We start from the raw sequence: 13,817 nt of genomic DNA on the forward strand, positions 1-13,817 counted from the left end.
TGTGCCTTCTTTTTCAATGATATAAAAATGAAATAGATAAATACACTGAAAAAGATAAATACAAAAAAGAAAAAGGGAAAAGCAGTCAGAAATTATAAACACATCATAACATAACACTAGGAGTCCCTGGGTGGCGCAAATGGTTAAGCACTCGGCTACTAACTGAAAGGTTGTTAGTTTGAATCCATGTAGGGGCGCCTCAGAAAAAAGGCCTGGTGATCTACTTCTGAAGGATCACAGCCATTGAAAACCCTATGGGGTGCAGTTATGCTCTGAAATACATGGTTTGCAATGAGTCAGAATCCACTCTATGGCAACTGCTTTTTTTTTTTTAATGGTGTAAGTTTACAGTACTGCCACAGTGGTTCAGAGCTCAGCTGCTAACCAGAAGGTTGGCAGTTTGAATCCACCAGCCGCTCCTTGGAAACTCTGTGGAGCAGTTCTGCTCTGTCCTACAGGGTCGCTATGAGTCGGAGTCTACTCGATGGCACTGGGTTTGGCATTGCTATCCCCATTGCTCCAGGCAAAAGTAACTGTTAGTAATTTACACTGAACATTAGAATAAGAATGCTGTCTGTTTGTATGTATGTACACTTACCACATAAAAACAAAGTGACCAAAGGATAGTATTTTTTCTCCTCTTGTGAAAAATAAATGATATCACATATGTCAAGAAGACAAGAGAAGCTGCATAACCAAGTGTAGTTACAACCTGAAGATAATAACAAACAAAAGCAAAGACAAAAGAGAAAATACTGAGAGAAAAATTGAATTATGTGTATTTTAAAAATATCTTCTTGCACTTACACTTTGCATGATTTTTAGGGCTATGGAATAATAAAAATAAAATGTCTTGATAATATAAAATATCAATGCTAAAATTTATAATTATACCATATACTTGTTGCCGTTGAGTCGATTCTGACTCATAGCTACCCTATAGGACAGAGTAGAACTGCCCCAGAGGGTTTCCAAGGAGCGCCTGGTGGATTTGAACTGCCAACCTTTTGGTTAGCAGCCATGGTTCTTAACAACTACACCACCAGGGTTTCCAAAATCTTATAAAATATGTTTTAGGTCATATGTTACTTACCACACCAAACACAATTCGACTTGTCAGGTGAAAGTTCACTAAATATGTTAAGTAGAAAACTAAATACATTGCAAGGAGAATAAAGATATAGAGGTTAATATCCACCAGCGCCTGGCCACACCAGTAAGCAGAAGGATAGAGGCCGGAAATCCATAGCTGGGATTGAGCTTTACTCTGATGAGAAAACACAGGATATACATAGATTCAATTGCAATCCTAAACCATAATTGACACATTGTAAGATTTATTTCAATACATCTAAGATTTTTAAAACGCTTATGCCATTTAGAAACCTGAGATATATAAAGCCAATTCCATAATGGTGGCCATTTAAAAAAATTACATTTTTTTTTATTTGATAGACTTGATTGGCAACACCACTTTCACTCACGAATAATGAAGAGAAAAGTAGACCTCAGAATGATCAACGCATTGTTGTTGTTGCTGTTAGCTGCCATGGAGTTGTTTCTGACTCATGGTGACCCCATGTGTACAGAGTAGAACAGCTCCACAGGGTTTTCCAGGCTGTGACCTTTTCGAAGCAGGTCTCCATTTTTACCACCCAGGGACTTCCTGATCAAGGTATTAAGCTCCTTCAAAAGAAATGTTATTTTGTGGCCTAAGGGGCATAATAAACGCTCCTTTTGCAGAAACATCCTCTTGGAGAGTTACTGGCTCAAGAGGGTAAAGGCTGCCTTATCTAAACATGCTTTGTTTTGTCTGGGTAATGAGAATGACCAAATACAAATACAACATAAAATCACAATTTCTGCAGTGAAAAGAGGATTCAAGTCTTAAATTTGATCTTCAAATTAAACATCAAAGGTTTCCTCTTTGAGTTAGAAAGTAACACTGTCAGAAGCTTTATAATATTTCCATTGGGAGGCTTTTATTTATTGAGTCTTTGCAAAATGAATGCATTTCTTCTGTGATTTTGAAGTAAAGATTATTTTGTGTTTTTAGAAATCAATTTTCTGACTTATTAAAATATCGCTTAATGACATTACCTCAGTGAAACATGTGTTTAAAATGTTTGTCTTGCAAGAAAATATTTGAACAGGCAACATTCACAATGCAATCCCTGAAGTTCCAGAATTTTCTTTATTTGCTCCCCTTTTTCTTACTTTGTAATCGCTGATGCTGCTCATGGCGATGTAAGGAGAAATGCTGCATACAACCAAAACTAAGAACAAGGAGCCTTCCGGCAGCTCAGTCCAGATTGGTATGTAATGCTGTGAACATAAAAGGAGTTTTAAACTAGTGAACATTGATTAAAATTAAATACTAATAATCATAAAGAATGTGTTTTTTGGAATACTGAAAAACCGAAATCAAAGTATACATCCCTCTCAACAACATCTACACGTGGAGGCTAGAGGGGCAATGATTCCTGATAATTTTACACACGGCTTCAACTCCTAGCACCCAAGCAGTCAAAAACAATTTAGTAATTGTGACCCCAGATGAACAGATGATTCAGGCTTGAGCAGCAAGTCTTGCTCAGCAGTCCTAGTGATGGCTATGTGAAGATCTGGCCTTTGGGTGGGTATATTCTGAAGCTCAGCAATCAAAAGGAAGTTCAAATGAAGTTATGGATCCAATTGTGCCCCCCCCCCCCAAGTAAATGTTGGAATCCTAACTCCTATTCCTATGGACGCAATTCTGTTTAGAAATAGGGTTTTCTTTGGTATGTTAATAAACGCATATCAGTGTAGGGTTTGTCCTAAACTCAATCACTTCTGAGTTATAAACAGAGCAAGCACATACTGGAGAAGACAGGAGCCTTGTGAGGATCATCAAGGACAGAGGAATGCTTGCAGCTACCAACAAAGAAGGAATCAACAGGATCAAGACCCTGATTTGGACTTTTAGCCTCCTTCCTGTGAGGAAGTAAACTTCTGTTGTTTAAAGCCACCCCCTTGTGGTATTTCTGTTACAGCAGCTTTAGGAAACTAAGACAGACACCAATGAACTCATCCTTAAGAACTTTAAATCACTATTCCCAAACAGGACCTGTCTGAGACTGGTCTTATGCCCCAGCAGTGCACAGACCTGCTTCCTGCACATTAATTACAGGAGAGCAGAGTGATTAAAAAAAAAAAAAAAAAAAAATTTTTTTTTTTTTTTCAGGACCTGTCTGAGACTGGTCTTATGCCCCAGCAGTGCACAGACCTGCTTCCTGCACATTAATTACAGGAGAGCAGAGTGATAGCTCCTCTCAAAGTAGTCCTTCAACTCTTAAACTTTATTTAAGGCCGTGGCAGCTACATCCATAAGTCCAGTTTTCCACTAGGTGGGAGAATGTGTGAACATCATTCCAGGAATGACCAAGGACGAAAGGTTTGCGTGACTAAGGGATGCCTGTAAGAGTAGCCATGGGTACCTTGGACCACTTTGATCCCGTGCAGACAGGTACTGGCATGAAGATACTAAAACACCAAGGGAAGCTAACAAGTCTGTTTTTGCCACCTGCTGGTCCCGCTTTCTCTCTTGCCCACTGCTGGTGAGTTCCCTTCAGATGCAACTCCTTTGAGTTCTCCTGTCACCCTTGGGCTAGAGGGACAAAGGAAGGAAGTGATGTGACTGGAGCCCGGGTGGCGGGGTCCTCCTGCTCTCCTGTTTCCCACCAGCTTTTCCCTTGTCTAAACCTGCCTATAACCAGCTGATACAAACAACCCAACCAATCCATTGCCGTCTAGTCAATTCTGACTCATAGCGACCCTACAGAACAGAGCAGAACTGCCCCACAGTTTCCAAGGCTCTAATCTTTATGGAAGCGTATTGCCACATCTTTCTCCCTTGGAGCAGCTGGTGGGTTTGAACTGCCGACCTTTCAGGTAGCAGCCAAGCAAATCACCACTGTGCCACAGAATCCTGAAAATGCAGCTGTGTGGATCAGACCTTCCTGCACTGTAGAACGACCATGGGTAGGGGAAGGAATGAATTGGAAAAATATACTGGCCCAGAACTGCACATTTTCCTTCACATTTAGTCAACTCACTATCCATATAGTCAATGGAGGGTCCATTGGCAAATTATATTATACTTATGAAAATCTAAAGCTGAGTTATAAGTACTGCCAATTTCCAATTTTGGCTTCTCTCTCTGTCTGTCTCTACTACATTTCTTCCATAAGTGTGTATAAATTTGCAGAAGGTTCTCTAGAAGAATATGACATTATATTGAAGGGTATTCCTCCGTGACAATTCTTTGATACTGACCGACTGGGGGTGGGGTGAGGGTGGGGGAAGAATCTTATTGTGTTAGGTATACTTTGTTTAAAATGTTAATATAAAATAATTTTTAGGATTAACAATGAATTGTTAATATCTAAAATCTGAAGAGGGAAAATACAGGTTACTTGTCAAATTTCTGATTGTTCAGAAGGAGTAAATGCAATACTTACAGAAAACAGCATGTCTCTTTCAATTCGAATATATTTTGTAAGATTAAACATTCCAAGTAGTCCATTGCTAACAATATTCAAAAGCACAGGAAAACAGTGAAGCCTCTTGGTATTGCACACAACTGAAAATCTATAATCCTTGTAATAAACCAAAAAAGAAGAAAACACAAAATAAATAGTATTAAGTCTAAATCCTTAAAGAACAAAGAAAGCTTTTGGTATATAAGACCGTAAAAGTGCCACATTCTAGCTGTGTGAGTGTCTTCAAGTTAATTGACCTTTCTGAGCTTTAGCTGTCTCACCTGTGAAAGGAAGCAATAAATGGGTTGTAATATGATGTAAATGAGATAATGCATATCAGACCCTAGCACAGTGTCAGCATCCACTCACTTTAAGATATTATTAAAAATTACTCCTTTTAGATCATTTCCCCCCATTTTGCAGATAAGGAAACGTCAGCTCACAAACTTTGAGAGTGGCACAGGCAGGGAGACACTGTCAGTTTATGGTGAGCAAGCAAAGGGACACTGACTTTCTGAAAAGCAGATGAGATTCTTAAAATACTCATGGTTACTTCACCAATGAAGCATTTCACACTAAGACAATATTTATGCATTTCAGGTTTATGAAAATGTTTATGGCTTCATTGATCAGTTCGATATGGTTCAATTATTACCAATGGTTCATGCAGCAAATGTGTTAGACAAGCAATATGGAAAGCACCAAGTAGGTGCCAAGAGGTTAAATTTTTTATTATGTATTTAGTTTGGTTAGAACTTAATTCAATGATACATCTGCAATGGCTTCCATTTTTGTTTTTGTTTTTTTATTTCCCTTGAATGGAGGCATAAAGAGGAAGCTTTCTTTGACTTGGTCCCTCAGTTTTTTACTGAAGTGCAAAAAAGACTCAGGAGTTCTTCTACTTATGATTAGGTGCATTTTCAACAGTCTTGATTCTTGGCGACTCTACTGTTCGAACTAGTTCGCCCAAGTTGAAAAATGCGAAGATAGTAGACTCGGAACACTTTTCTCAGAGATTTCCTGTGGCTATTTTACTTTTCAGTGTATTTTCTCAATATATAAAAACATTGGAAAGTTAAGCATTTAATAAAATTCTTCAAATTCATAATTATATTTGGCTGATAACTGTAAGTGCTAATATTTTTTATTTTTTGACTAATGCAACTAAATTTAGCTACTTTCAAATGTAAAGAGCATCAAATGCAAAACAAAGCGAAGGTATAAAATGTTGTACAAAAAAAATTATCTAAATTTCACAGTTTATTTAATAGTGAGCCAAATGTTTTCCTGAATCATACTGCCATATCCTGACTGAGTTGGCTTCCTGCAGATTTTAAAGCAGTTAGAATGTAGCAATTCTTGGTTTTGTTGTTGTTTCCATAAAAGTGAAAACAAGAGACAAACATACCTTTTGTTTACCAGAAACTATGATAGCTCCATTGTATGAGTGGTCGTCAGTTCCATTTCTATTTTCAAAGTCATCTACTTCCAAAACTATATTCTGATCTTTCAGCGCATGTATAAAATCTTCAATATTTGATTCTAGTATGTAATAAATAACAGAAAGCCATATAAGAGCAAGAAAATACGAGTCAAATGCTTTAAATAGCTCCCATATACAATTTAAAGTCAATGTTCATAGCATATTACATATATGTTTCTTTGGGCATAACAATAATAATATTGGCCTATGACACAGAAATTCTCCCAAATATCTCAAAATAAATCGTTCAGCCAAGATAGAAGTTTATTTCTCTCACACATAATATCTTAGAGTAGGCAGGTAGACAGGCAGCTCTGCTCTGCAAGGTCGCATGGTGATCCAGTCTCCTTATATCTTCCTTGCCATTCCCATCATCCCCCAAATCAGAGCAAACTTTAAGCACTGTTCCTCATAAGTTCTTTTTATAAAGTTCAAATGCACGTTTTCTTCCCTTCTGATTTGCTTTTTCCCCAAGCATGTGCTATTTAACAATAAAAATAATTAATTTCTGGATTGAAATTTTATTTTTCGGTTCACCTGTGTTATTGATGACCAATAGGCTGGTATGAGGCTCCTGGGGGAGTTGTCCAGGAGACAGGAAATACAAATCAGGTTTAAATTCCAAATCGCCATTTTGATTTAATATGGCATAAAGTATCATTTCCACAATCAAAGGCAATGCTGCAATTCCAAACACGAATAATCTAATAATAAAGAAACATTACATTATGAATCTATAGTAGTTTAATGCATTCATAGTCATCCCACAAATATTTGTTGAGTGCCAGTTTTACTCTACAACAGCCATATTTCTAGGTGCTAAACATTCAAAAGTCATATATTAGCACACTATGGAAAGGTATGACTACATAAACACCAGGCTATCAAACTATGAAAACTAAATACACGTGTGCAAAAGCCGAATCAAGTGCTAACATACAGGTGTTCTCACTGTCAGTAAAATCATGTGCTGCCTTCATGCCCTGGAAGGAATGTTGGACTTCATATTCTAGTTCTGAATGCTCTTCTGGCTTGAACCTCTTTTGAAACTCATTGGCTCACAAAACCAAAGTATATGATAGTACTCACAGGGTCAAAAGTTCTTTCTTTCCATGTTTTAGCTTTAAGAAACGGAGCCTTGCTATGGCACAGACCTGCTGTCTCCAGAGGGCCATGTCACTCACAGCCTTCGGCGTTTCCGGGAGAGAAGAGCAAGCCGCCTCCAAGTCATCTAGGCTTCCTGGGTCTCTTTTCACCTCCGCCTGTTCAAAATCTACACACACACACACACAAATTATTAATGTAACCTTGGGGCATCACATTTTCTCTTTTTAGTAATATTAAAAATTGCTTTAGAACGTTTGAGGTTACCATGCAAACAATATAAGCAACAAATTACGTTTTTGGCATCCTTATTCAATAAACTTAGTGATAATATATATTGGATTCATACCAAAATAAGAAGAATTTGCTAAAGAACTATCTCATTATACCCAGTCTTGGAAAAGGGATAGAAAGTTCCATATAGAACAATATTCTGAAGGATTTCCAGAAATCTTCTCCATAGAAACACCAATAAATGCCTAAATGTCTGTTATCAAAGTATCAATAAGTTAGTGTAGGTGAAAGATCACCAGTTCTGGAACTACCAAAGCTGCACCAGAATCCCACATACATGACTTGTTGTTGTTGCTGTTAAGTGCCACTGAGTTGCTTCCACCTCACAGCGACCCCATGTGCAACAGAACATAACTCTGCCTAGTCCTGTGCCACCCTCACAATCGTTGTTATGCTTGAGCCCATTGTTGCAGCCACTGTGTCCGGCCATCTCGTTAAAGGTCTTCCTCTTTTTTGCTGACCCTCTACTTTACCAAGCATGATGTGCTTCTCCAGGGACTGGTCCCTCCTGATAACATGTCCAAAGTACATGAGAAGAAGTGCCATCCTCACTTCCAAAGAGCACTCTGGCTATGTTTTTTCCAAGACAGGCTTGTTCATTCTTCTAGCAGCCCATTGTATATTCAGTATTCTTCACCAACACCATAATTCAAAGGCGTCAATTCTTCTTCAGTCTTCCTTATTCATTGTCCAGCTTTCCCATACATATGAGGTGATTGAAAATGCCAGGACTTGAGTCAGGCACACCTTAGTCCTTAAAGTGATTGCTTTGCTTTTTAACCCTTTAAAGAGGTCTTTTGCAGCAGACTTGCCCAATGAAATACATTATTCGATTTCTTGACTAGTGCTTCCATGGGTGTTGATTGTAGATCCAGGTAAAATGAAATCCTTGTCTAGTCAATCTTTTCTCCATTTATCATGATGTTGTTTATCAGTCTAGTTGTGAGGATTTTTGTTCTCTTTATGTTAAGGTGTAATCCATACTGAAGGCTGTGGTCTTTGATCCTCATCAGTAAGTCCTTGATGTCATTTCACAGCTTGTCTGGCCTTTGGTCATTAGTGTTTAATACATCAAATCTATTCTCAAGATGATCTCTAAATTCAGGTGGGATATACTCAACATCACGTACTTCAGCTCTCACGGACTTTCTCTAATTTTCTTCAGCTTCAGCTTGAACTTGCACAGGAGCAATTGATGGTCTGTTCTGTCTGTTCCGCAGTTAGCCCTAGCCTTGTTCTGACTGATGATGTTGAGCTTCTCCATCTTCTCTTTCCACTGATGTAGTCAATTTGATTCTTGTGTATTCCATCTGTGAGGTCCAGTTGCCATTTATGTTGTTAAAAGAAAGGTATTTGCAGTGAAAAAGTCATTGGTCTTGCAAAATTTTATCATGCGATCTCCAGTGTCCTTTCTATCACCAAGGTCTTATTTTCCAACTACTGATGCTTATTCTCTGAATGGACAACTTTCACATTCCAGTGACCAGTAATTATCAATGCATCTTGATTGCATGTTTAATCAATTTTAGACTGCAGAAGTTGGTAAAGATCTTCAATTTCTTCATCTTTGGCCTTAGTGGTTGGTGTGTAAATTTGAATAATAGTTGTATTAACCAGTCTTCCTTGTAGGTGTTATCCTATGGATGTTATCCTATCTGACAGCATTGTACTTCGGGATAGATCTTGGAAATGTTCTTTTTGATGATGAATGTGATGCTAATCCTCTTCAATTTGTCATTTCCGGCACAGTAGACCATATGATTATCCAACTTAAAATGGCCAATACCAGTCCATTTCAGCTCACTAATGCCTAGGATATCTGTCTTTACGTTCTATTTCATTTTTGATCACTCCCAATTTTCCTAGATACATACTTCTTACATTCCACATTCCCATTATAAATGGATGTTTGTAGCTGTTTCTTCTCATTTTGAGTTGTGCCACATCAGCAAAAGAAGGTCATGAAAGCTACTCCATCCATGTCATTAAAGTCAACTCTACTTTGAGGGGGCAGCTCTTCCCCAGTCATCTCTTGAGTGCCTTCCAACCTGAGGGGCTCGTCTTTCAGCACTATATCAGACAATGTTCTGCTGCTATTCATAAGGTTTTCATTGGTTAATTCTTTTCAGAAGTAGACAGCCAGGTCCTTCTTCCTAGTCTGTCTTAGTCTGGAAGCTCAGCTGAAACCCTTCCACCACGGGTGACCCTGCTGGTATTTGAATACTTGTGGCGTACCTTCAAGCATCACAGCAACATGTAAGTGGTGGATATATGATTTACTAACATGTTAAAAAAAAAAAACTAAAAAAAAAAAAAACATGTTATTTAAGGCAAATCACTTAACTACTCTTAGGTCTGATCCTATAATCTGTAAAATGGTGCAATGGCAATTGTTGGAAAGTTTATTGTAGGAAGTAATGCAATATATCCACACATTGCTCATAGTAGCTATTTTAGTATTTATAACTGACTATTTTTTTTTTTATTCCTATGGAGAAGATCTCTTGAAATCCCTCAGAATATTGTTTTATATGGGACCTTCTATCCCTTTTCAAAGACTGGGTATAATGAGGTTAATCTTTAGTAAATTCTTATTTTGTTACGAATCTTGCATATTTTATCACTAAGTTTACTGAATAAGGACACATAAATGGGAGCTGTTGTTATTGTCACCATTAAAATATACAGAAGACAATCACAAGCCTTCTTCCCGTTAAGACCTTAGTGGAAATTTGTATATTAACAACCTACAAGAAAATTTTTACGAGAAATATCTGCTCAGACCTCATGGTCCTGATTGAGATCTTCTTCATAGCCTCCATGTACCCTAGAAGCAGTGAGCATCTGAGGGTTACGAAAAAACTGCTGAAATTGGAGGCAGATAGTTTCTAAAGAAAAATTCAGTTTATTCCAAGAGGCAATCTGTGTGCATACTAGTAATGATGTTTAGGAAACAATGATCTTGTAAAAAACCAAATCCGTTGCCGTTGAGTTGATTCCAACTCTTAGCAACCCTTCAGGACAGAGTAGAACTGTCCCATAGAGATTCCAAGGAGCGGCTGATGGATTTGAACTGCCAACCTTTTGGTTAGCAGCCGAGGTCTTAAGCACTGCAGCACCAGGGCTCCAATAGCAAAGCCAAATCTGGAATTAATCACATTCCTTATTCTGAATCATACATAAGAAATTATGTATATTAAATTGATACATGATCATCTAGAGATTGATTTTCTATGAATTACACAAATGGTTTTACCTTGTTTGATAGTTGATTTTCCTTCTAGTTTCGCCAAGACTTCACTCAGAGTTGACATGTAAATGTCATAACTCATCACCCCCTCACCAGAACACTTATCGAGGTCACTGAAAAGGTCTAAGACAATGGACAATAATAGATATATTTGGGGAAAAAAACCCACATGAATGGCTAAAGCTAATAAATTAACACTTATTTAAAAGTTGATGCAGAAAATCATTCAGAAAAAATATGTACTTAGAATATCACATTAATCAAAAGCAACATTTCAGTAGAATTTCACTCTCTGAAACTACTAAATTTTGGACCTATCTCTCTTTAACCAACTCTTCTGCACACCATCTTCTTTCTCAGCTTGTGAACTTCCTGCAAATTTCTGAGGAAATACAAGCAATCAAAAGAGCATCATCTGCTCAATACCACACCACAAATCAATGTGTATCTCACCCACATTCTGGGTCTTTCTTCTTATATTGGTGCAAGACTTGTAGCTGCTCCTGTCAAAGGCTAATAACTCTTCCATTGTGTCCTGAGTTCCATCCCCTCTCACTATCTCACAGTTTTGTTTATTGTGTGTGTGTACTTCTCCCCACCTAATGAAATGTAGGCTCCATGAGGGTAGGGATACACATATTTTATTTTAACACTGTATTCGTGTTGTTGTTTGTTGTCATTGAGTCAAATCTGACTCATGAGACCCCATGTGTTACAGAATAGAACTGCTCCATGGGGTTTTTTGGCTGTAATCGTTATGGAAACAGCTCACCAGGACTTCTCCATGGCATCACTGGGTGGCTTTGAACTGCCAACCTTCAGGTTAGCAGCTGAGTACAAGGCATTTGTGCCACCTAGGGACCTTGCTGTATTCTCAGTGCCTTTTATATATCCAGCTCTCGACAAACATTTATTGTGGCTCTCTTACATGGGGGTATTTGGATGAGGATGTAAGCTTACAGAAGAAGCCTCTTAAGTGCCAATTTCTACACCAGGTGGCGTAACATACCAGCAATATTACTGAGAGGCCCAAGAAGGTGAGGCTATAGCACCACTGTTTGCCCATAGCCTGCACGCACATGGGAGCTCCCTCATGTCCTGGCGAGGAGATACAGGGGCTAAATATACCACTGGGCTTGCAAGAGGCTGCCATGAGCTGAGATGTCAACACCAGGACTAAGTGACATATTCCAGTTGTGGTACCAGCATATAACTCCCTGTGTCCCTTCCCCAGCCCCAAAAGAAGGTGAGCCAGTTGTACATCACGGGGCATTAGTCAAAGGAACAGAATAACATAGGTCAGGCCTGAGGAACCTTGGAGATGGAGCTAAAGTCTGAATCCCTGAGTATTTGCCTGATGAGACTGAGTTATCTGAAAGAATCTATTTAAATCAGGACTGTTAAACCTTTAATAAACTAAATGTTTAAATCAGAAGTGAATGAAACACATTTCCTTTTTTATAAGATAGGGAAAATTATAGCACCCACCTCATAAGGTGGTTGTAAGGATTATAAACTGATATATATGAATTCATTAGAACAGTGCCCAACACACAGTAAGCACTGTACAAAGAATTAGTAGTTATTAAGTTTACTTAAGGAGCCCTGGTGGCACAGTGGTTAAAGAGCTTGGCTGCTAAAAGAAAGGTCTGCTCCATGGAAGAAAGATGTGGCAGTCTGCTCCCATAAAGACTACAGCCTTGGAAACCCTGTGGGGCAGTTCTACTCTGTCCTGTAGGGTCACTATGGGTCAGAATCAACTTGACAGCACACCACAACAACAAGGTTTACTTATAAAGGAAAGCCTTGGTTGGTACCACTATCCCGCAGGCTGGGAATTCGTGTTGAGTGAACACTTTTGTAGGATAAACAAACTGTGTTACTCTCTGTAATATAAATACATACACAATTGAATTAAAATACAAAAAGAAACCTACAGCAGACACCATTCATGCCCCACCATATCCCTTCGGCATTCACCTTACACAGCAAATTTCCTTGTTAAGAACCCCTGCCTGCGGGCGTTTTTCTGGCCTTAGAAGCATGCCCAGCCAGAGCAAGTGGGAAGGGTCAGACAGTTAGTGCTCCTGGAAGCATCCTTCAACCAATGATGGATAGGGAATGGAGTGCTGGAACTCTGGGCCCACTTATTTATTTATTCATTTATTATCCCCAGTGTGGTTAAACCTCAATTATCCACCACAGTAACCTGCCCTATAATGCAGCCTTCCTTGGCTTCCTCCTTCCCTTCCCTGGTTCATGTCCCCATCCCCCCAGCAGTGCTTCCAGTGATCAGTTACTCAATAAATCAAGTGCACTCATACCCTCATCTCGGGTTCTGCTTCTTGGGGAACCCAACACATGACACAACCCAAATCCATTAGACAGTGAAAACTGTAGTAGTAATGCAAGCATTTGTTCCCCAATTCCATTCCATTTTAATCATATTAAAGTTACCTGGAAATACACTTGTCCTTTCCAAAGGTAAAGTATATACAAGCTTATCTTTGCTTTCTGTTTTTAATGTAGCATCAGGGATGTGATGATTAATGAAGAATGTGACTTTTTCTGGATCACACGCTTCATTTCTGAACAAACTGATGTTTAAAAGAGAAGGCAAGTTATTTGCATTACTTCCATTGCTATCGTTCCTAGGTATTTATTGCATATCCAGCCCTTGAATACTATTTTACTTGGCCTTTTGGAAAAAACAAAATGAGACAATAAGAATAATAATGTCCTTGGTTCGAAAAATCTTATGATCTATACACAGAAGATGTATAAACTCAGAACAATTACAAATATACAAACAAATGCATAATGTAATTTAAACTCTATATCAGGTATGAGGGTGATTAGAAGGAAGTGAAAGATCAGGCAGAAGAGACTTCTTAGGAAAGAATTATTACATCATAAAAAAATTTTTTTTTTTTTATCATGTAGAGATCAGAAATTAGTGGCCAGTAGAGAAATTTGGCCTCCATCCATGTTTGTTCGGCTGTAGAGTTTCTTTGTGTGTTTGTTTACTGGGCATATACTTGCTTGGTAGACACAGTGCTATCTCTTCTCTATGACCAGATAAACTCCCTTTTGATACTGGCTAATGGAATTATTTGATTTTGTGCCCTATTAGAGAATAAAAACCTATTACAGGGTTGTTTGGATC

The 13,817-nt window shown here is 38.4% G+C and overlaps 1 protein-coding gene across 5 annotated transcripts in view; it reads right to left on the reverse strand.

Annotated features, from left to right (window-relative positions):
- ABCA6 (ATP binding cassette subfamily A member 6) overlaps positions 1–13,817 on the reverse strand; it is a 64,606-nt gene that overhangs the window by 17,293 nt on the left and 33,496 nt on the right. For all 5 annotated transcript variants that reach the window (XM_049859322.1, XM_049859325.1, XM_049859326.1 and 2 more), the window contains 9 exons: positions 13,109–13,248; positions 10,658–10,774; positions 7,093–7,276; positions 6,541–6,707; positions 5,929–6,062; positions 4,500–4,637; positions 2,218–2,325; positions 1,094–1,267; positions 599–712 (listed from right to left, as the gene is read on the reverse strand). In XM_049859322.1, the coding sequence (XP_049715279.1) occupies positions 599–712; positions 1,094–1,267; positions 2,218–2,325; positions 4,500–4,637; positions 5,929–6,062; positions 6,541–6,707; positions 7,093–7,276; positions 10,658–10,774; positions 13,109–13,248 (1,276 nt within the window). The remainder of the gene's footprint in view (positions 1–598; positions 713–1,093; positions 1,268–2,217; positions 2,326–4,499; positions 4,638–5,928; positions 6,063–6,540; positions 6,708–7,092; positions 7,277–10,657; positions 10,775–13,108; positions 13,249–13,817) is intronic.

The sequence above is a fragment of the Elephas maximus genome, chromosome 19 (genome assembly GCF_024166365.1).
Source record: "Elephas maximus indicus isolate mEleMax1 chromosome 19, mEleMax1 primary haplotype, whole genome shotgun sequence".
NCBI classification, from domain to species: Eukaryota; Metazoa; Chordata; class Mammalia; order Proboscidea; family Elephantidae; genus Elephas; species Elephas maximus.